At 42.4% G+C, this 21,474-nt stretch overlaps 1 protein-coding gene across 2 annotated transcripts in view; it reads left to right on the forward strand.

Moving 5' to 3' along the window:
- Positions 1-21,474, forward strand: part of CAPZB (capping protein (actin filament) muscle Z-line, beta) — a 61,914-nt gene that overhangs the window by 25,891 nt on the left and 14,549 nt on the right. For both annotated transcript variants that reach the window (XM_009889969.1, XM_009889972.1), the window contains exons 3-4: positions 3,007-3,128; positions 8,275-8,388. In XM_009889969.1, coding sequence (XP_009888271.1) covers positions 3,007-3,128; positions 8,275-8,388 — 236 coding nt within the window. The remainder of the gene's footprint in view (positions 1-3,006; positions 3,129-8,274; positions 8,389-21,474) is intronic.

The raw sequence follows: 21,474 nt of genomic DNA on the forward strand, positions 1-21,474 counted from the left end.
TTAAAGCTGCAAATTACCTTGTGCAAATTACCGCATTTGCCTTGTAAGCAGCTTTAGAGGAGGAAGGCCAGTGTGCATAAATCTTGTAAATTCATTCTTAGAAAGGAAGTACAGCAGCTGTTGAAAAGTTGGTGTAATAAATGATACAAAAATGATTCTCTTGGGGTAACTGTGCCACACTTTTTCCAATAATTAGAATTACATTAGTAGTTCCATCAGCTGGAATATCTCTGTTCTTTTTATAAACACTGTTGAACATTTTTTAGTACTTCCAAAGGAGATGAGTGGGTTTTCTTCCCTGTTTTCTTCTGAAAGGAGAAAAGAATATATTGTCTGAAGTCCTATAGAGTGTCTGTACCAAAGAGACAGCGGGTATATAGTCTGCTATTACAATGGAGTATTATAATATCATGTAGTATTATATTCTAGTAAGTACACAGTATAATGCGTTCACTGGTATGGCTGTAAGATTAGCCACTGCTCTTAGAAATTGGAAAAGTGACCGTACTCATGAATATCTGTGTTACCAAAACATACAGAGTTAAGTTTAGTTCACCGTTACTACTTGGAAATTAAATAGGTTGCATCTTATAAACAATGTGTTAAGAGTTCCTTCTAGTCCATAGGAGATTGTGCTGTCCCGCTGAGGAGTGCGGAAACACCATACAAGGCATGTGCTATTTTTAAAAGAAAGTTAAATTTAAAAGTTATTTGTGTGGCTTTTTGTGAGGGTCTTAAATTCAGATGGTTATTAGGAGCTTTTCTGTAGCGGAGTTGACTCTGTCTTGAGTTGGGGGTTTCTTTGGAAAATGCTTTGTATGTATATTTGAGTTTGAAGAATTGTACGACGAGACCTCTGGTGCTCTCGTACCGCACGTGTAGCATAGGGCTTTTCCCAAAGAAATGCAGTGGAAACGGAGTCTGGGAAAAGCGCCGCTTTTCTCCGAATTGTGTTTTCATCGCTATTATTCATTCTAAACGCACGTCAGAGTGAGGAGTCTGTTCCTGGGCGCTTATCTCTCTGCTGATGGGCAGCTGGCCAAGGCGCAGCCGAGAAGAAGGGATATATTCAGCTGATCGCTCTTAGGAACAACGTGGAGCGGAGCTCTTAATGATGAGGTGCTTTGGGTCTTGGTGTGTGTGCATCCCAAATTGAAGCAGTCGGCTCAGGTTGCCCTCCGCCTGAAGAGTCAGCCTAAAATTAATAGCTAATGGAGAAGCGAGGGAAGAGACAAAGTGGAACCAGATGGGCTCACGAACACACATACATCATTTCACTTAACTCGGGCCACGGCGCTGCTGATTTGTATCAGCTCCGTAGAGTATTAGGGTTGTCTGTTTTCAGAAAAAGTAAAGATTTTCCTAAAAGCTGCTTGCTTCCTGTCCGCTTTTGTTTATTCAGTGACTGAAATGGTTTTGAGGTTGCTTCAGCCAGGTCTGCAAGTATCAAATGATGAATGCCAATGAGAAGCATGTAGCTCTATGTAAACACTTACCTGCCCTGCTCTTTAATCTGGGCTCTTCACTTACTGCTCCTTACCGTGGTACAGTGCATATAGACTAAAGTGAAAAACCTCAAACTAATGTTTCAGCTATTTCAGCACTGTTGGGAACTTTACCAACCGTTTTTTGATGTTTTCCTCTTACTTCTTGTCTGTTTTTACGGGGTGATTGTGTGAGTTAGTTGTTGTGTCTCTTGCTAGCCACATCTTGGTTTTGCTTTTTGGGGGTTTTTTGGTCTTTTGCGGTCACGTTGTTTTATATTTATCCCTGCTTACTTTGACTTAATATCTCTGTATGTTATTGCCAGTACTTGGGATTAGGAACGTTTTTCTTTTAGGCAGCTTGATCCCTTATGTCACATCTAGTGCATTAAAATAGTTTGTGCTTATGCTTTCGGGAGCTGTTGCACCCCTGATTTGTTTTTTTTCCTCCCGGCTTCTTTCCTTTGAAATGATACCAACCAGTTCGCTGAATCAATGGCTTGAAGAGAAGAAAGCACATTTCCGTATTTTCTTTATCCCCCCCATTTTTAATTCTTACGAGTTGTGAGTTCATCGCTTCATGATTAATTTTACCCTGGATTGCCTTTTGTCTTCATGTTCTCAGTCAGGTTTTCATCTCCACGATGTAGAATGAAATGTAGAAGAGATTCCACACTGGTTATTTCTTTTATTTTCTCTATTAACTGTTGTCAGCAATATATTCAAGAATTTAGGACTTGTCCTGTATCCTTTTGCGTTCCCAACTTTCGGTTGGAATATTGATAACGGGGCTGCCGTCAGCTCCAGAACAAGAGGCCACGGGATGGAATTTGCTTGATTTGCTTGTGCTTGCATTCGCGCTAGCTTCAGGCTGCAAAATGTCATCTCATCTCTCTGCAGTACATCAAAGCCTCTCTGCCACGTTAAAAGCAGATCTTGTCATCTTTCTCCCCGTGAAGTGCGGGGAGACAGCTGGGGTTACGAATCCATTTAAAAGCTACCTGTGTAGGAGATGTATTTGATTTTATATGTGCACGCACACAGACACACGCGTATTTTTATTAGCCGACACGGTAATGTTTGGCCAGCTGCCTGGAAACTATTCTAAACTCTACCCAGAGTGGGAGCTTGTGAAAAATACGCTCTAGCGTATGGATGGCGTATTCTTTTAGCAGCTCCCTCCTTTCCACTCCATTATAAATATTTACCTTTATTCATCAGTCCTCGACAATCGCTTTACTGGCCCTCTTTGGCAAGAAGCTAACATGGCGATGTGTATATTTAAGTGTACTGGACCACACTAGTGGTTTGGTAATTAAATGTGAAATTATTGGAGGTGGGAGCAAAGGATTGTGTTGTAACTTAAGTGCAGCTTGCTTTTTTTGTTGTTGTTTTTAAAGGGTTTCTGGCTTTGGGACAGATGTGGGCTATTAATAATAATCTGTTCTTAGGGATGCCAGTCTCTTTTAACCTAATGTGTTACCCTCTCTTCCCTCCCTGTTGTTCTTCTCCAAACCCTCAGGTCCCAAGCCTCTGTGAAGATCTCCTCTCCTCTGTTGATCAGCCATTGAAGATTGCGCGAGATAAGGTGGTAGGAAAAGACTATCTATTGTGTGACTACAACAGAGATGGAGACTCATACAGGTGAGTTCATATCCACCAGGAGAAACTAAGCGGTTTACTTTGTAAATGAGAGCTACGTACAGGTATTGCAGTCCCTTTTCCCTCTTATTCTTAGCCAAAAAAAGAAATTTAATGACATTAAACTCTTCTCGGTGATGAAGCTGGGACTATTTAAAATCCTCTTCTCTTGAGTAAGACAGTGACTATGGAAGTTGTTCTTGGTATTTCCCTAATGTGAAAGAGCATTAACATCGTCGTCTCCAGACCACTGTACAGTGCATCAGTTTCAGATAATGTGGTTGTATGGTTTCTAATCTGATGACCTTTGCAAGGCAGGTCCCCACTGTCTGTCTCTCGAACAAGATGTGTTTTATCCTAGAAACCACTGTGTTTCTGCACGTTTTCTTTACTGTGATTTGCAGTCATTCACTGAAGCCTAAAATGTGATGTTGTTACCTTGTTAAAGGGGTGACTAACGCATTTCTCTTAGGCTTTCTGTAGCATAGTTTTATCTTAGAGAATTAAAATCAGTTGGGTCTCTAAAAAAAAAAAAAAAAAAAGACTGATGGCCTTGGTATGAAATTAAGCTGTAAAAATCTTTGGAATGGATAACAACAGAAAAGAGATGATGCAAGCAGTTAGTTTAAACAGTCATCTTCTTGTACAAAACAGGGTGGACGTGCCAGCTGGGAAAGGCTCTTTCACTCATGTTTTGCGAGGGATTGAGCCTGACTTTGGACATGCAATGTCATTAGCTCTCTATGAAAACCTTGGGCCAAGTTTTTAGCAAAGAAAAGGAATCCCTCTCTACCAAAATAGCTAATTTATTCTGAGGACTGTAGACAAAACCCAATTAAAATATTTGAACAATATAAGCTGTATGTAATTATAATATTATGAATTTTGAAGTAGAATGGGCTGTAATACTGGAATGGTGCAATGAGTTTTCAGTATTTTTGGCTGCCAATTTGAATGCAGTTTCTCTCTCAATGTTTTTATTCTATACCTTGCCATTAGGATGATTACAGTTGAGCAATTGTAATGGCTCAACTATTTGTTGAGCCATTTTTTTTTCCCCTTTTTTGTATTGCCTGACTTTTTTTTTGTGACAGTAGTGACAGTGAATCTGAATCATAGAATCACAGAATCATGGAATGGTTTGGGTTGGAAGGGACCTTAAAGATCATCTCGTTCCACCCCCCTGCCCTGGGCAGGGCCACCTCCCCCCAGCCCAGGTTGCTCCAAGCCCCGTCCAACCTGGCCTTGAACACCTCCAGGGATGGGGCAGCCACAGCTTCTCGGGGCAACCTGCCCCAGGGGCTCACCACCCGCACAGGCAACAATTTCTTCCTAATATTTCATCTAAATCTCCCCTGTTCCAGTTTGAAGCTATTCCCCCTCGTCTTATCACTCCGTGCCCTTGTAAAATGTCCCTCCCCAGCTCTCCTGGAGTCCCTTTAGGGACTGGAATGAGTTTTGTTTAAATATAACCTATTGCAGTGGGTCAAGAAGTGTGGGGATCTCTAAGGTGAGGTGTTCACTCGTGTTCCTTAGGGTACTATTCTAACATGGAAAGTTTGTTCAGCTTTCTGCCAAAGAGCCTGGTGCCTTTTAAAAGCATTTGTGCATTAAGCATGTAAGTCTGAGTTGGTCAGATCTATGTTAGCAGCTACATGCATTTAATTGGTTCTAAATTAGTAGCTAGAACAGAATTTTAGAGCTTCTGCCCTCCACAAGATGCACTCACGCAGCTGCATCCTCTCGGGAGATGCAAGAGAAGGGGTTTTAGATCCTGTGTTTCTTGTGGGTCTTTCAAGAGCTGCTTTCTCACTGCAGTTGTGATATGTTTCTTGCAGTCCCCTTGCATCCTATTTAGGCTGTTGGCGTGAGCATCTATCACCAGAGGCACAGGAAACTTGAAAAGGCACTTGTTAAACACTATTGTCACATGCTGCAGTAACTAATAACACTTGCTCCCCCTCCGCCGCCTCTCCGTGTTTAATTAGTGTATGTGGCAGCCCTTTCTTTAAGGTTAGTTTGGTGCTTGCCTCTGAAATTTGCTCAGTCTCTTTCCTTCTGAGAAGATACTTCAATAGTTGCAAGGAAGCAGGAGGACTTGAAATCACTTTGAAATTTTCAGGACTTATTAAGTAATGGGCTTTTAGAAAAGCTGTTTCGTTTGTTCGTATAGAATGGGCATAACGTACTAATTGCTGGCATTAAAGAATGCTGTTCTCGAAGGCTTTTGATTCAGGCGTTCTGGATTGAAGTGATTCTTCCTTCTGGAATTGATTGGTCTCAACTCTGTTTCGTGAAGTAAATTCTTTCCTTCAGCACAAAGCAAAAGCCTTTGAAAACCAAGCAACGCTAACATGTGCATGTGTTAATCCCATTCTGTGCCTGTGTTCAGACACTGTTATTCATACCTCATAAAATCTGAAGTTGTTACTGGGAAGTGGCTCTTACACTAATTTAATCAATTAGGCCAAAATCTAGGAGGAGCGTACTGTGCTTTTAAAAGCTTTTGATATTTCCACAAAGGTTTTTCAGAACCACACGCTCTATTAGAAGCCCCAAGAAACGCTATTCCCCTCCTGCAACATGCTACGCATCTCCAGTTACCGCACACTTCAAACTAAACACCAGTTTTCTCATTGCAGAGGCTGCTAATTGCATTTCTTTTAATACTAATCCAAGGATTTCAAAGCATTCTGCAGACAACTGAGCCGCTCGCTACTTTGGCAGGAGAGGTGGAGCTAGGTGGCCAGACTTTCTCACTGAGAATCAAGTTTTATAGGTTTGGTTTTTTTTTTTTTTTTGAGTGGCTTTACAATTTGACTGGGAATTCGCTTTGAAAAAAAATCTGCTGCAGGATGTTTGCCCGTTCAGGTGGTAACTCCACCACTTCCATGGGGCGACACACGGAATGAATACCCTAATGCGTAGCCCAGCACAGTTTACTCCTTCCTCATATTTGGACAGACTTGATTTTCTCCATGTCGAACACGGATCCGACCAGAAGGTAGTCTCGTAGTCTCTTTGGAGTCTCTCTTGGATCTTCATAAATAGATAATTTTCAGGTTTTGTCATATTATCATACTGCTGCTTGTGGGAACAGCCTTTGGTGCGCATCGTCTCGCCGGCACTTCTGCGAGTGCTCCTGTACTAACGAAGGTTTGTGGGGGATATCAAACGGCCGTGGAATCCACATTGTGCAGGCAGAGCTTGTATTAATTTTTTGTTTTTTCTATGAGGCTTCAAGGTCCCTGACTTTGTCCATGCATTTCCCCTCTAAGTATGTTTGATCACTCTATTAAATGGAATCCTTATGGGGAATTTGGTGCCAACAACACTGAAACCTGTTAGCTGAAATGAAAAACATTCTCTTTTAGGGAAATTAGAGGTCTGACTTTTGAAATGTAAGTGCTTGTCTGTCTGTCTTGCTTCAAATAGCCTCCATTTAACTTTTTAAATGTGTTGTGAGTACTCTTCCACAAAAAAGAAAACAAATACGGGGTTGTGTTACGAGGGTTTCTTTTTTTTTTTTGTTTTTTTTTAGGTGAAGTTGCTGGGAACTCCAACTCTAATGAGTTGAAAATGCCACAATCTGCTAGCGGGAAGAATCTATGTTACTAGGCTTCCCTTAAATCCCATTCCTCCAGCCTGCAAAAGGCATCTGATGTTTACAATTCAAGTATCTTGACTGTGGCTTCTGTATGGGTTCTCTGCTCGCCAGTTTCCTTGTACGTGACGGAGAAGCAGAGCGTTCTGAATTTACAGAAAACAATCGAATTTTTTTGGAATCTGCCTTTTAAAATTTAGTAGAGAAAGAAAAAGTAATTGCATCCTAATGAATGCGGCTGCATTGCCTGGCACGTGAACCCTGGCTTTGCTTTTGCAGACTGCCTGATAGCAAGGGCAGCGCTCCGTCTGCCCCAACTTCTCCCGTGTCCTTTGGTTTTGTGTCTCCTGCCCGATGGGTGCGCGTGGGCCATTTGGGAATCCCACAGATAGCGCCAGTGGGGATTTTTTGTGCGAATCTCTCCCAGATTTCAAAGAGTTGTTAGGTAAAGGAGCACTGCTGTAACGGTCGACTTTTCTCCAAAGCCAACCAAGTTTTAAGCGGCTGTTTTAAAATGAGAACCACCACCTGAAAACCATTGCTCTGGCTGGACGTGACATAATGATTTAGCTTTTCCTGGTGTCTCACCTTTTGAGTCAGATGTGGTAGGGAGGAGCGAAGTGTTGGGAAAGCACAAAGTCGGAGCGCAGCAGAGCCTGTTCTTTGTGCTTTGCATTAAACAGATGTCAAAACTAGACGCCTTTCGGAGAAATGAATAACAAATGGCTACTGAGGAAAAAGCCCTTACGTATGGACTGCATTAAGACCGAGTGTTAGTAGGCTGGAGTATTTTGAAAAGTGAGTAGTTAAAGGGTAGAGGTACCTTTCTTTAAACCAGCAGTGATGTATATAGGTTGGTTATTCACAGGGGAAATGAAAAGGAGAATGCAGGTTTACAGAATGGGAATTATAAAAGTCTGAAGCAGATGGGCAAAGCGTTCCATTAATCTTTTAATACCAAATCTTTCATTAAGAGCACAGAATCTCTTCCACACCTGCAGAAACCACAGTAAAACCTGTAGCTTTACAAACCCTGTTAAATCCTTCGCGCTGTTCAAATGTTTTTCTAATGTTATGCTAAAAGCAGAGTTTACTTCAAAGCAAAATAGCGGAGGAGAATTTGGACCTTAATTGTAGACAGCAGTGTTTGGCTCAAATACTGTCAGATCCCACATAAACTACGCAATCTATTTGTATTTGCGTGAAAATAATTTTCAATATCTAACGTGCAGCAGCTGAGGCCCCGTTTTGAATATTGAAGAAGGAACAGATTCAAACCCAAGCATGATTATGTACATAGCAAAAAATTGAAGACAGGGGCTGTTCGCCGGGTGCACTGTAAACTTTGAGGAGTCGGTGTCCCCTTTTTGCCAGTGTTTGAAATGGCTGTTGAGGATGAAATTCTTGCAGATAGACGGCTCTCAGTACCTTTGGGGTTTTTTGGAAGTTCAGCGTCTGTGGGTCAGATCAGACCCACCAATCTCAAACCTTTCGGAGTCTGTCTCGCTTGTCTAACTGTCTCTGTTTTTCTTTTCTCTTTGGCAGATCACCATGGAGTAACAAATACGATCCTCCCCTGGAAGACGGTGCCATGCCATCTGCTCGCCTGCGCAAGCTGGAGGTGGAAGCCAACAATGCCTTTGACCAGTACAGAGACTTGTATGTCAGTTCTACCCTACAGAGCCCTTCGCTTTCTTTGTTTCCTTCAGCAGGCGTGCAGTACGCCCAATGAGTCTCAAAATGTGGTCACTAACTGCCTCTGAGAGTGGCATACCAATGTATAGCAGAGGAAGAAGGGTAGGCAGCCGCTGCTCTGCTGTTGGGAAGCGTGGCTGCTGTGATTTCACGATACGAAAACATGATCAAATTTGTCAGCTGATGCTGAAGGCAGATGCTGAGGTGCTTTCCTGCCTCCTTCCCCTCTTTAACAGATTAATGGTGTCTTTGTCCTGAAATGACCTGTGTTCTCTTTGATCTTGACTAAGTTCAGTCTTAAACCATCTGCTTTTTCCGTTCCCTCAAGACTGTACTCTCTCAAAATATCTGTATCTATGGCAGCAACTTTCACATCTTCCAGTAAAATGACGGGCGCTAGTACACTGAAACGCAGCAATTGTGTGGGGTTTAACGTACTTCTGCTGCAAGGGCAGTTCTCTGATGCTTGTTTTAGGCTCTGTCTTGTTAAAGAGGTGGAAAGCAAAGGAACGAATAGAGCACGTGTAAGATAAATGCAGATTACGCAGTGTCTTTTTTAAAGCAGCAGTAGGAAACTGTCGGGGTGACGTGTCAGTTGAACACTTTTTCTAGAAGGTGGGACTGCACTGGTCTTGCGTTGCGGTCACATCCGAGGTCTCCAGCTGTGAGCAGGTTTGGCTGTCGTCTTTATAGATTGTGGTGTCCTAAGTAGCGACGGGATGGGGAATAGTAATGCCAAATCTAAAAAGCGAGTGTGTGTTGCAAAGCAAAATGAACTTACTGCTTTATCTAGTAACGGGCTGCTTTCTTATTGGAGATGCCTAACGACCATGAAAAGGGTGACCAAACCTCATTGCTGCTTTGTGTTGCCCAAAAATGGAGATAAAACACATCCGTAGATGTGGTTCATCACGTGTCACTGTACTACTACAATGCTAACAAAAGCAGGTAAAAACGTACGTTTCTTGCTAGGTTTTCTCCTCGTTTTAAGATGTGGCTTGATGTAAATGTAGCCTGTCCGTATGTGTAATCTTCACACTTCTGTTACAGATACGAAATTTTTACTGATTTTCATACGTTACTTTCATAGGTATCCAACTTCCCTTGTAAGTAACAGTCGTTACTGGGATCTGAACTTACTGGAAGAAAGGAATTTTGCATGTGCAGCAAAGAGAGGTTTGCAGTTACTCCCCAGGTGCGGAACAGAGCAGGACCAGTAGGGTTTTTTATACACTAGGATGAAAACAAGTAGGTTTATGGAACCAAGGTTGTCTTTTCAAATCCCTCTCTGATCAGATGACCGTGAAGTCACAGCTGGATACAATAACTCCTTTAAAAAGGTTTCATTTGCAGGAAGGAAAGCGCGGTACAGGTTACTCTCAGACTTAGGTGAATCTGTTGAACGCTGTTCAACATGTGGTACAACAGAGGTCTTAATAATATATATTGTATGGAAGTAAAAAGTGAGATTGTCTCAAATTTCATCTTTCGGTTTGTCAGTCCAAGTTTTACAGGCAATACGTTGTTAGAGGGGATACGGGAGGGATTTCTCACAAAGACTTCATTCTCGTGTCATCAGCCAGAAATGACGGAGGCATTATGGCTTGCAGCGGAGTCAGACTAGATAAGCGCGTCTGTCAGCACAGCGCGCTTTGGTGCATGTTATGATCTCAAAAATGTGTCAGAAAAAGAGGAGAAGGGCGGCTTACCTTTTGCTGAGCGGTGTAAAAACTGTGGCATTTTTTTGGAAAGAATTTGCAAAGTTAGGGAAACTTAACCTGACCGTTTGAAGGGTTCCTCATGCTTGAAATTGGAAATTGTTTGTACTTTACCTACAAGAGAGATTTGGATAGAAACATGCTTTTGTTCTAGTAGCTGGACTCTGCAGTTTCCTTAATAAGACAATTGGATTTTGTGTTTTCACGCCAGAAGCTTAATTTTTACTTGGACATCGGGGGGAGAGGGGGGGGAATGAGGTGGGGGTAACAAATGCCAGCTTTTCGCACTGCTGCTTGCTGATTTCGCCAACGTATCAGGTTGGGAATGGCTGTAACAATTACCAGCATAACAGCTGCCGGAGCCGTGTGGGAGTCTGACGTGTGGGGAAGGCTGTAGCGGGAACAAGATGGCAATTGCAGTGATGTAATTTCCATGGGCTGCTAGAGCTGGAAACTCAGCAGTCGGTCGGAGCCATGCGATGTCGATTAAAGGTGTCACTGGCCTTTTGGTTTGGCAGCTTGCAGACTGGGAAAGGAGCGCACAATGCTTCGGTTCCAGGACAGACTTATCAGTGTCATTTCAAATTCCAGCGCCAGTGACAACAGAGGTTTTCCAGCACTGTGAAATAATTTCAGGTTCATTTGAAAGCGTTGATTTATTAATAATTAAAAAAAACCCCGTAGCATGCTGGCAGTGTGCAGTACTGTACCTTTTGTGGAAATGATGGTTTCTGTTATATGGGAAGATTTATAACGGGTCCACCCGTCAGTAAGTGTTCATTTTGTAGGCAGTGTGCAAAAGAAGTTTCTTGAATTAACCTGCAGAGACTTTCATCGTCTCTGTTCACTCTGATGGGGTTATCTGTCCAAACAGACTGTCCGTAGGTGACACTAAGCTAATCAATACTTCACATTGGAAACTCTTTCTTAAAAAACACGAGTTTAAGTGCAGCAGTTGTTGCCCTGTTAGACTTTCAGCTTGCCTTGCAGGTTAAGGGGATGAAAAGGATGCTGAGAGAGAAGCCTCTGATTTGACACATGGGTTTCTCATTCAGCCGTCCCTTAAGAGGCTGTTCTGTCCCGCTCCCGGCGGGGTAGAGAATGTTTTTGAACTACACCTCTAACCACAGCTATGCTGTGTTTTATGGGAGAGAGGTAACAGTTAATACAAAAATAATCTTATGTAAGCAGTCAGTCACAGAGAACACGGAGCTCCAGTGTGCTTGAATTTCCTGGGCTGTTAGACGTTTTATTCCTATAATGAGAGTTTCTGCTAGGTTTTTTCAAAGCCGTTTGTGGCTTTGTTGCCAGCCTCGCTGGGCTAAACCGCTGGATCTTGTTCTGGCAGTCATCTAGCCAACGTGGGCCGCCTGTCGCAGAAAGATGTTGTGCGTCTTAATACCTTGTAAGCACTTGTTTCTGAGACGCTGCTCTGCATGGCGCTCGCTTCACTCCCCAGCTTTAAAATACACCTTATACTGGTCGTTCCTGTGGGGAGTGGAAGAGGAAGATGTTTCCTCTCTATAGAAAAAGAAGTACTTTTGAGAATACGTGCAATTCCCACTCTGCTCTCGGCGTACTGTCCAAGCTTCCGCTGGATTATCTCCCGGTTTACCTTTACGCGCAGTAAGTGATAATATCTCACCGAGTTCATCTCGGGCATCTCCAAAGACTTCAGATAGTTTCAGTTTTTCCTCGTGTCAGTCCCGTTTGGCCCACATTGCATTCCTTTTCAGATTTCTGTTCTAATCAGGTGTGGTAAGTATCCACCTACGTTTCGTGAGTCACGGGCATGTATTTGCCATTTCCCAAGGGGCTGGCACCTGCTAGCGTGGGTGTTCTGAGGGAAACAGCCTCTTAGGTGTTTGTTAACAATTTGTGTGAAATAATCCATTCAGATTTGCTCGCTGGTGGCTAGTCTTAAACATGAGTTTTGTCCCCAAAAGCTTATTGGCCAGCACACTTAATGACTGTAGCGTGAAAATAAGTTTAGAGAAGTCTTGTAGTATCGCATGGAGCTGCTTCGAATCGTGAAATCCTGAGAAGAAAAACTTTGCTGAATCCTCCGTGCTGAATTGTGCCCTGTGTCTGTTTTAATGCAAACTACCTTTAAGTATCGCTAGGGTTTGCCCCGCTTTTCTTTCTGGAGGCACGTTCATGTCTCTTTGGGTTAAAGAGGAATCATACTAGGTTTTAATTCCCTTTCTGTTACGTGTGTTGAACGACAAGCATGTTTCTTGGTTATCTGTTTTACCAAAATGCATGTCACTTTCCCAAAAAACAACTGTTTAATTTTGATCTCCTGCTGCCAGGTTTAACTCAGACACTGCCTGAAGCGAGTGCCCTAGTATGTTTTTGTTCAGTAGGTTATTATTCCCAGATGGAAGCCTAATATCTTACACCGTTCGGTTAGAGCCGTGGCTCTCCGCTTCCAATATCGTGAAGATAATTTCTTCAAACACATGGTTGTAATTTATTGCCCTTTGCTTGACGTGTGTGCGCGCGATTGATTGAAATCAAAGCATAATGAGGACCGGGGCATCTGGATAAATCTATCTATTTTAGATTCTGTGTTCTGTTGTTTTGGGTTGGAGATAATCAGTGCTTTAATTAAGTAATCTAATCGCTCTTTGTTGTCTGTAAGAAATGGTTTCTGAAGTGATTAAATAGACCTCCCTGGGGAAGGATGCTGCTGATCTGAATATTTCTGCAAACAAGCTGAGTTCTGGCAACTTTGGACCAGTTTAATAAGCTGACATATGTTTGGAAAGCTATTCCTTACCTCTTTGTTTCTTGGGTTATCTTGGATTTATTGGTGCTTTTGATTTTTAACAAATTAAAAAAAAAAAAAAAAGATAAAATACGCCACTTAATCATTCTGCTCCTGAAAATGTTTTTATTGATTAAGGTTTTGAGTTCCCTCAGCAGAGTAAGCCATAAAGCCTTTTGAACTTCTGCTTCTATGTGTTTTGATGTTGATCCATTTTCAATTTGTTATATTAGAGCTCTGGACAGGGAATTTGGTAGGAGCGGAAGGAGGTCTGGGAGAGGATTGACCTCTAAAAATGTCTTCATTGTGTGTAATCCTCTTCTTATTGAATTTTGGATTGGAATCCTGTCCGAAATGGAGATAGCTGTTTAGATTCTTGATGGTGTTAGCAGCGGTGAGGGTGGCACAGCTGCCAGCCGAGCGTTTGCAGCACTCTTCGCAGCATAGGTACTGCCTAAACGGAACATCCATCCCCGTCCTCTTGGCTGCTGGAGGAGATGCTGCAGGAATTCCCTGGAGACACGTACTAGAGAGCTTGAGGGGCTGCTGGTCAGGGGCAGTAGCACACTTCCAGTGACAGACAAACTTTCCCTTTAATTTTTAGAGTGCTCAGGGCTGAGTTTGTTTTGTTTTGGTTTTTTTTATCAGTGTGTTTAATCTTCTTGAACAGCCTCTATCTGCTGAACTTCAGGGATGTCTCGTTTTGACTCTGTAGCTCTTTGCCTTTGAACTCTGTGCCATCATAGAACGGTTTAGGTTGGAAACCTCGACTGCCAAGTACGTTCACATGTCCTGTGAGCTGCTGGATAGCTTTTCCCTTTTCAGCTGTTTTTACCTTTTTTATTTTTAAGTTTATTTTGGACGGTGTGCTCAAACCACCTTTGATACTAGCCTTCCACCACTTGTCTTGATAAGAAAAAATGACAGTCCTCCATTAGTGCTGCCCTAAGACTTTAACTCTCAGTGCTGCTGCAGTTTGTCATCTAATTTTTGTTCCCTGCATTTGTGTGTCCTTTTACCTGGTCCGATACATCTCTTTACCTGGTCTGATAGACCATGAGATCCTCTGAGCGGAGTTCATTCCTCTTCAGATTTGAAAATGCTTTTAAACTTCTCACCTAATTTGAAGCAATTCCTCTATTTATCTGTTTGACCAAAATGGATTTTATTTTGTGGATGGAACAGCGCCGATTCCACCAAGTGAATAACAGGAGAGCACCAGATGTAAGAGGCGTAATGAGTGGGTTTGGTTTTAGCCCAGGCTGCCGGTGCTCGTGCCCGTAGGTGCGCATGGGGGAGCAGTCGCGGAGCTTCGGTTCCTGCAGCGCAACCTTCAACTCGCCAAGTGATTAGGCAGCTGTGAGCTCTTTATAGAAGCGTTCTGTCTGTGTTTAGATGTAAACCTAGTTTGCCTAAACTAAAAACCCATGGAAAGCTTTGAAGTGACTTTATTGCCATTAGCTCACTGTTCCTCATTAATGGTTACTAGCCCTTTGTGATGGCTTTCTCTTGGGCATGATAGTTACTGTGGTTTTCACAGCGAGGGCCCTGCAGATTGAATCCAGATGCGTTTGTTATGCATCCTAGCGCTAAGGAAACCTGACTTTCCATCTCACTGCTGGCTGGGGTTTTGCACAATAGGGTGTGACATCAGGATTATGTCATCTATGAGATTCTTGCCGCTGGGTTGGATTGATAAGTACAAGATGAAGTCTCATAAGGCAGACCTAAACTGCCAAGATGCTCGCCGCTTTAATGTTTGTGTGCTTTTAAAATTAAACCCATGATGTTTTCCCAGGGAAATTGTTTAGATGTAAGAGTAAACAGAGCAGTGTTGGGGTCCCTTCCTTAACTTGCCCACGGGCAGCTCAAAACTCAAAACAGAATCAATATTGAAGTTGTTGATATGTATTACACTGATTAGAGCAAACTTAGAAGAAGAGAGGAAAAAATCAAGCATGCTGTCATGCTGTGAACACTAAATTAGTTGCTTTTCATCTGATTTTTTTTCCCCCCTTTCTTTGGGTGCTTCATTTTGGAGCAGCTCTGTACAGACTACATTCTTATCTTCTGAATCGGAGATTTTCAGCGGAGGAGGAGTTTTTCCCTTGGGTTCCCACGGTTCTCTTTGATTACATAAAATCCAAACGCTGGAGAGGGAAGGCTTGTATTAGGAGGTCAGCACTGATGATGCAGCACTGTCCTCAAACACAGTTCTCTGAAGGTTTTAAATCCCTAGTAAGAAATTACTTACATGCTTTGAAAAATGCAGTGAGACTAAATTTAAAAATCTCAATTTATTATGATTTGGAATTTTAGAACTGATTATCTCTAATAACACACGGCTGTTCTTGCAGAAATTTACCTCCTGCTCTCACAAATGCACAGTGGTTTAATGATGGAAAATTGAAGACAGAGTAACTGCAATAATAGCCACCTCGTGGCATAGCTGATATATGCCTCTTCGAAGAAAGAAGTGCGTGACATGAAATCTGTAGTGTGTGCAGACTTTGGCAAACTTAATACATGACACAAGAGACTTCTGCTGCTGTCTTTCCCCTTCCTACCCGTATTTGAATTCTGGCTGGCAGAGTCTAAAATGTGTCAGACTGTCGGTGGGTGAAGCAGTGGGCTGTCTCTGTGGAGCACGCTGGTGCAACGGATGGGTACGGGTGAAAGATTTGTAAGCAGTCGGCGCTTCCTGGTAGTTAATGAACCGGTTACGCGTTTGGACATGTTACAAAGTGACCCATTGTCTTGCTTATTAGGTGGCTAATGGAACTGTTTCCAGGTGACTTCTCAAGAGGGATTTGGTCATTAGTTTGCATCTGCCAGGAGCAATTGGATGGTAAGGAAAAAGTGAGCAATATGCATTTTTATTTTTTTTTAAATAATGAAAGGTATTAGCACAAAATGGGAGGTTCTGGGAGATTTTTAGCCTTCTGGATCCCATTGTTTGGATACTGTTTTCCTTTCTTGCAGAGTTCTTGCACTTCACAACTCTGCTTCGCAGTTTGAGTCATCCCACCGTGGTCCAGATGTGTGCTTTTAAGTACAACTGGCATTAAAGTTACACATACCTAACCGGATTGGTATGTTTGCTCGAGGGATTTTTGCACCTGTGTACGCTGGAAAGAATTTCTGTAAAATACCTGTAGAGAGTCCACAAGCATACTTTGGGCTGTGTTCATAAACTGTGGTGAAAAACAGCTGGTCTAAATACACAAACATTTTACCTTCTTCATTTTAAGTATTTACGTAAGGTTCTGAAGGTGTTACACAGTTGCGCTCCTGAGACCGGAGAAGGAGGGAGAGAGGAATTGTAAGTCAGCTGTACTCACGCCAGTGGGAGAAGTGTTAAGTCCTGGTTAGTTCCTGGTACCGACCTGTCCCGTTTCTTCGAGACCAGGCCCGTGCGCCTCGTTACTAGAAAGCTGCATGGAGGACACAGGCACCGGAATTATTTAGTGACAACTCTCATCTCTCGATTGTTGTCCCGAAGACTTTTTTGTTTTCCCCTCACTTGAGGTACAGGATCGCAGGTGATTTGAATAAGCACCTTAGCAATGTTGTGGGTTTGGTGGAGGATGGGTTGCCGAAACTTGCTACTTCCTTCATATTTCTGTCGCTATTTCTATGCTGGTTTGAAATGACAGGGTGCAGGCGCAGAGGAAGGGCTCGGTGAAAATTGTGCCAAGTCAGTTGCCGTTACAGTCATCTGTTTTAATAATAGTTGAAATGTCTGCTTCCTCACCTAGTCTTTTCGGTAAAGTTTTTGGGGTGCTGTTAGGCACTGGCTCCTCGGATTGTGACTTTAGTCGTTGTCACTCTTGTAAAAGCACTTGTAGCTGAATGTTCAGTATTTTCCTTTGGGGTAGGTTTTTTAAATGGCAGATTTCTTAGAAGTCTGTTGATCTAAATAGATGGAGACATTTCCCTTCCTTTGCTGAACTTTTGTAGCTGGAAGAAATAGCTATGCAACCTTTAGGGGGAAAAAAAAAAAAAAGATAAATATATGTTTTGCTACTTTAAACGAGCCAGTTTGAAACACTCTGCAACTCTTTTGAAGGTTTGCATAGCCAGCCTGAGGTTCCAGGTATTGGTACTTTGGCATCGGGGGTTTGTGGCTTAGCGCTGCGAGAGCCATAAGCCAGATACAAAAACCCACCCAGTGTCTCTGGCTCTCAGTTACTCACTGGAAAATATACAAGTGTTTTCATGGATGAGTGATTTGGTTCTGAAGTGTAATTGAAAGTCATAGCTTGTTTTTATTGCTGTGGGGTGGAAACTCATTTTCTCTATGTAGGGTCCAGCATTCATTTGCAAGGCTCCCGAGAAGCAGAGTGCTATCGGGAAAGTTACGGTGCGTTTTCTGATCCGTCCTTTAGTGGTGAAACAAAGTGATTAATCTGTCCTCCTTTCTTGAGGTCTGTGCTGGAAGCTGGGGGATTTCCTCCCCTATCACATCCCTCTTGAAGTTACGGCTTTGTTCTGGCCACAGTCTCCCTATTTCATGGATACAGTTCGAGTTCCTTAAACAAGTTTCCATCCTGTGTCTCCACCCGCTTAGACTTCAAACACTTCATAAAGCCTTGGATCACTCTTAGCTTAAATATTTTCTTTTATTCTTGCATTCATAAAGTAGGTCAGTCTTAAGTGTGACATTTTTTGTATAAAACAGCTTTTTCCAGGAGTTCTGTGGTTGACGAGTAACAGATATCGAACTTAAGTGTTTGATCGTGACTTAAAACTAGAATTGATTTTGAGTGAAATGCTATTCTGAATTTTGTAAAGAGAATGAATGATTATGTTGGGCCTTGTGCCTTTTAGTCACCTTCCTGGGCAACTTCATAAAAAGGCATTCTACCAGAGATGGAGGAACACTGGCTGTGCTCGGAGAGGACGGGGATGTCATTTGGCAGTGGTTTGGTTGTTAATAAAGGGACATGACAACCATAAGGCTATGCTTTTTCGTCGTTTTATAACAAACTTTTGTCTGTAGGTAAACCCAAGAGTATGTCCTGGAGAGATCTGTGTCCTTCAGCAGAAGAGGATCGGGGGCTTTGCTTTGAAGTGCTGTCCTTCGAAAATGGTTTATCCTTTGGGGATGTTTCTGGGGTACCCCAATACGAATTGGAGTTTTCCTCATACATCAGACCTCTTGTACACCTCAAAAGCATCTGCCGATTGCTTTGTGCTGGGCCTTGGATGCTTTGGGAGAGGACTTGAGCTTCTAAAGAAGTCAAATTACCTTTTACGACGGCTGTGGTGCAGGAGGATAACGTACCACGAGCAGGACTGTCCAGAACGGGCGATCAAAGCAAATGATGTTCGATCCAGGAGCTGTGTAGTGCTTTCAAAGTGTTTTGCTGCAACTACTTCATGTGACTTTGATGGGCCTGGCCTCTGGTTTGCCCATCCATTCCTTTAGCAGAGAAGATACCAACTTATGCCTTCCAGGAACCTTTTTCCAAGCTGGTTACCTCTCCTGCTTGGATTTTAATAAGTGCTGCTTTTTAATCTGTGGTGAAGGGGTTTCTTGGAGGTCGTCCAGCCTTCTTGCAGCAAATCCAAGTTCATGAATGTAGATTTAAATTCCTACCGGTCTGTCTGTCATCCAGTTTTCTATTATGTAGCAGCCAATTAACCTGTAGCACTTCTTTATTTTTCTTGAAGAAAACAGGTTTCAAGGAATGTTCCCCTCTCCGAACACAGCTTTCCTGCGCTTAGATAGTCTTCAGAAATCCCACTTCACGGCGTTTTAGTTGCTGCGTGAGGAAAGGGGAAACCTAATGTAGTGATTGGTGATCTATATTTTCTCCCCATGAAGAACGAGTGAATTTTGAAGTGATTATATATTGCTGAAGCACAGAGGAGGCTTTGGCTAATATATATCCCGGCGTGCCTTGGATTCGTAATGGCTCAATCACTGGCATTGTTGTTTGAGTCTCAAGATACTGGATCTGGCTATGGCAAAGAGACTTTATTGAAATAGCATGTTGGTATTTAAAACAATATTAATACTATATTTGATTCATTAAATACACAAAGGCAAGTTAAAGCGTTTCCATGTGTGCACTGTTAGTTCTGGCGGGAGGTTCTTCAGATGGTTTTATGTGGTCTCAGACAACATTTTAGCACATTCTTAAAATACCCACAAAAGCCTTTATGTAAAATCTCATAAAGGTGAACCACATAAAAATTATTTTTTTCCTGTTTCATGTCATTAGGATCAAAGTACGGTAGGTAAGAATAAATTTCCAAAAACCTTGTTTCGGTCCCTCTCTTAATTAACGTTTCATGCTCATAGCAAGCTCATAAAGTGGGTAATGGGGAAACTGTCTGTACGCGCTGTAATATTCTCAGTGGCTGCCAGTTCATTTTGAGTGAATTCACTTATTCTATGGATGAATTTTTTTTTTATTTTTTTTTTAAGCAAACTTGCTGTGGAAGTGGACAATAGCTTCTGCTCTCTGGCCTTTGATTCACTCTGCCCTTTTGTCAAAAGAAGGGTCACTTAGATTGGGATGGAGGTGCACTGCGGGACTGCAATTCCCATTTACTGCATTAACTAAAATCCATGTGTGAATTCCCCAGGGGATATAAAAAGGGTGTTTGTTGGTTTGTTAGGTTTAAATTGCCTGCTGGAAGTCTGGCTTTAGCGTGCCTGCAGAGCAAAGGGGTTTTGGTTTTTTAACGGTACATTATTAGAGGCTTGACAAATGTCACAGGACAGTGCTGTACGCGTTGGTTGCTTAAATGCCCACGCGAAGCTTGGTGGTGAGTAGCAGTAGTCACCCATTAAGAATGAAATGATGTGGTGAGTTAATATGAAATCACATACCCCTCCTGGGGTCAGCATTGGTTTTGATACGGACTCGGATGCATGCAATTAAAAAGAATTGGGGCTCTTCTGGTGACTCTGCCTTCTGGAAAGAGCGTACTGCACTGATCTGTAAGTGCAGAGAATCTGTTGAAACTTATCTCCATTGTTTGCGTTGACTTTCCAATATCTTTTCTCCCAACTTGTAGAAAGGATGGGTTAGTGTTCTTGAATCTGCAGTACTCCAAGCTAATACATAAAGTCTAAAACGCAGAGTAAATTGAATCTTAAGTGCCATTAACAACTGGCAGGGTCGCGTTTGGAAAGGAGGGGGGTATGAAGGTGGGAGGGTTCAACACGTTTTTCGTGTTGGCGATGAGTGATACTTGCCTTCCTTGCAGAAGAGCAGAAACATGCAGTCACTTGCAGATCTGTGCGCTCGTCTCGCTCGTGACAGTAAGAGGCAGGAACACAGAATGGTTTAATCTGTGTGACTCTCCCAGCTTAGCTGCTGGGAACTGTCAATCACAGCAGCTCCTCGTGGTTTTGGATGATGAGCTTTTGCTCTCCTCCAGACAATGAATTCCCAGGTGTTTTGTCTGCTTTACGGATGTACCTGCAGAATGGCAGTAGGTGCTCAGAACAGAATAGAAATGTCTGACTGCTGAAACATCTTGTCATTGATCTTCTGGCTCAGCTGAAGTTGCCTTTCCTCCTTCCCGTACATAGCTCTTTGAAGGAGATGGTAATTCTGTGCAGCATGAGTTCATCACTGAGATCTGAGTTGTGTGCCATGAAAGAGTAGTCCCTTTTGCGTGATACTCCTTGTGGCTGTTTGGTAACTTGAGAATGGAAACAGTAGGTAAAACGCTGTGGGTTACGGTTTCAGTTTCCTATAAGCCAGTATTATTTCTTGTGCGTCTTCCTTCCTACAGTCTGCGGTTGTTTACCATTATTTTAAAGTGTGTATTTCATCTGGCACGTAAGGAGCCTAGCGCTAGTGTTATAAAGGAGGAGAGTTCTGCGAATCTTACTGCTTTGGTAGTTTCCTTAGAGTGTATTTTTTTGCTACAAGTAACCTGAGATTTAGGTAATCTACTCTCTATTGTATACCATATCTGAAGCTGGAATAACACGGAACCCTCAACAGCGTCCCTTCATTTCTAAGAACCTTGGTTTCAGTTCAACTCTATTTGCAATAAATCAGTAAGTCAGCTTCACACGAACCTTTGAGACAGCAGCATAAAGCTACTTGCTTGCTCCCTTTTGTCTTAATTAGCGGACTTTGTTGTAAAGAACTTCCAGACTTTCCCAATAGCGAGAGAAAAGGAGGAAAAAAAAAAAAACAAACAACCAAAAACCAAACCCAACCCCAAACTGTAAAATAAAGCCTTACCCTCAGCCTGCTTTGTAGCTTGTGCTTTTACCAGCTGTTACAGTTAATTGGAATCAGAGGAATTGTTTGCTCAAGTACTGTAGAAATCTGTAACTAGCTCTGTTCCTCACTCAACTTTTATTCTCCTTTGGAGAAATGTGCAGGTTTTTTGTAATTAAAGTCTCTATTATAAAATGATTTAAACTGCTGTGTTTCGAGGTATGGAACTGGTGAGAGTGTGCTGTCTGAAAAAAAAAACCAAACCAACCCAAACTTTACCAGGATATAGAGATTCTGCTTAAGATTATTATTGATATGTGACTGTGGGTTGGATCCTGCTCACTTTTAACATGCCTATTGGATT

Source organism: Charadrius vociferus, unplaced genomic scaffold, assembly GCF_000708025.1.
Source record: "Charadrius vociferus isolate BGI_N301 unplaced genomic scaffold, ASM70802v2 scaffold838, whole genome shotgun sequence".
Taxonomy (NCBI): domain Eukaryota; kingdom Metazoa; phylum Chordata; class Aves; order Charadriiformes; family Charadriidae; genus Charadrius; species Charadrius vociferus.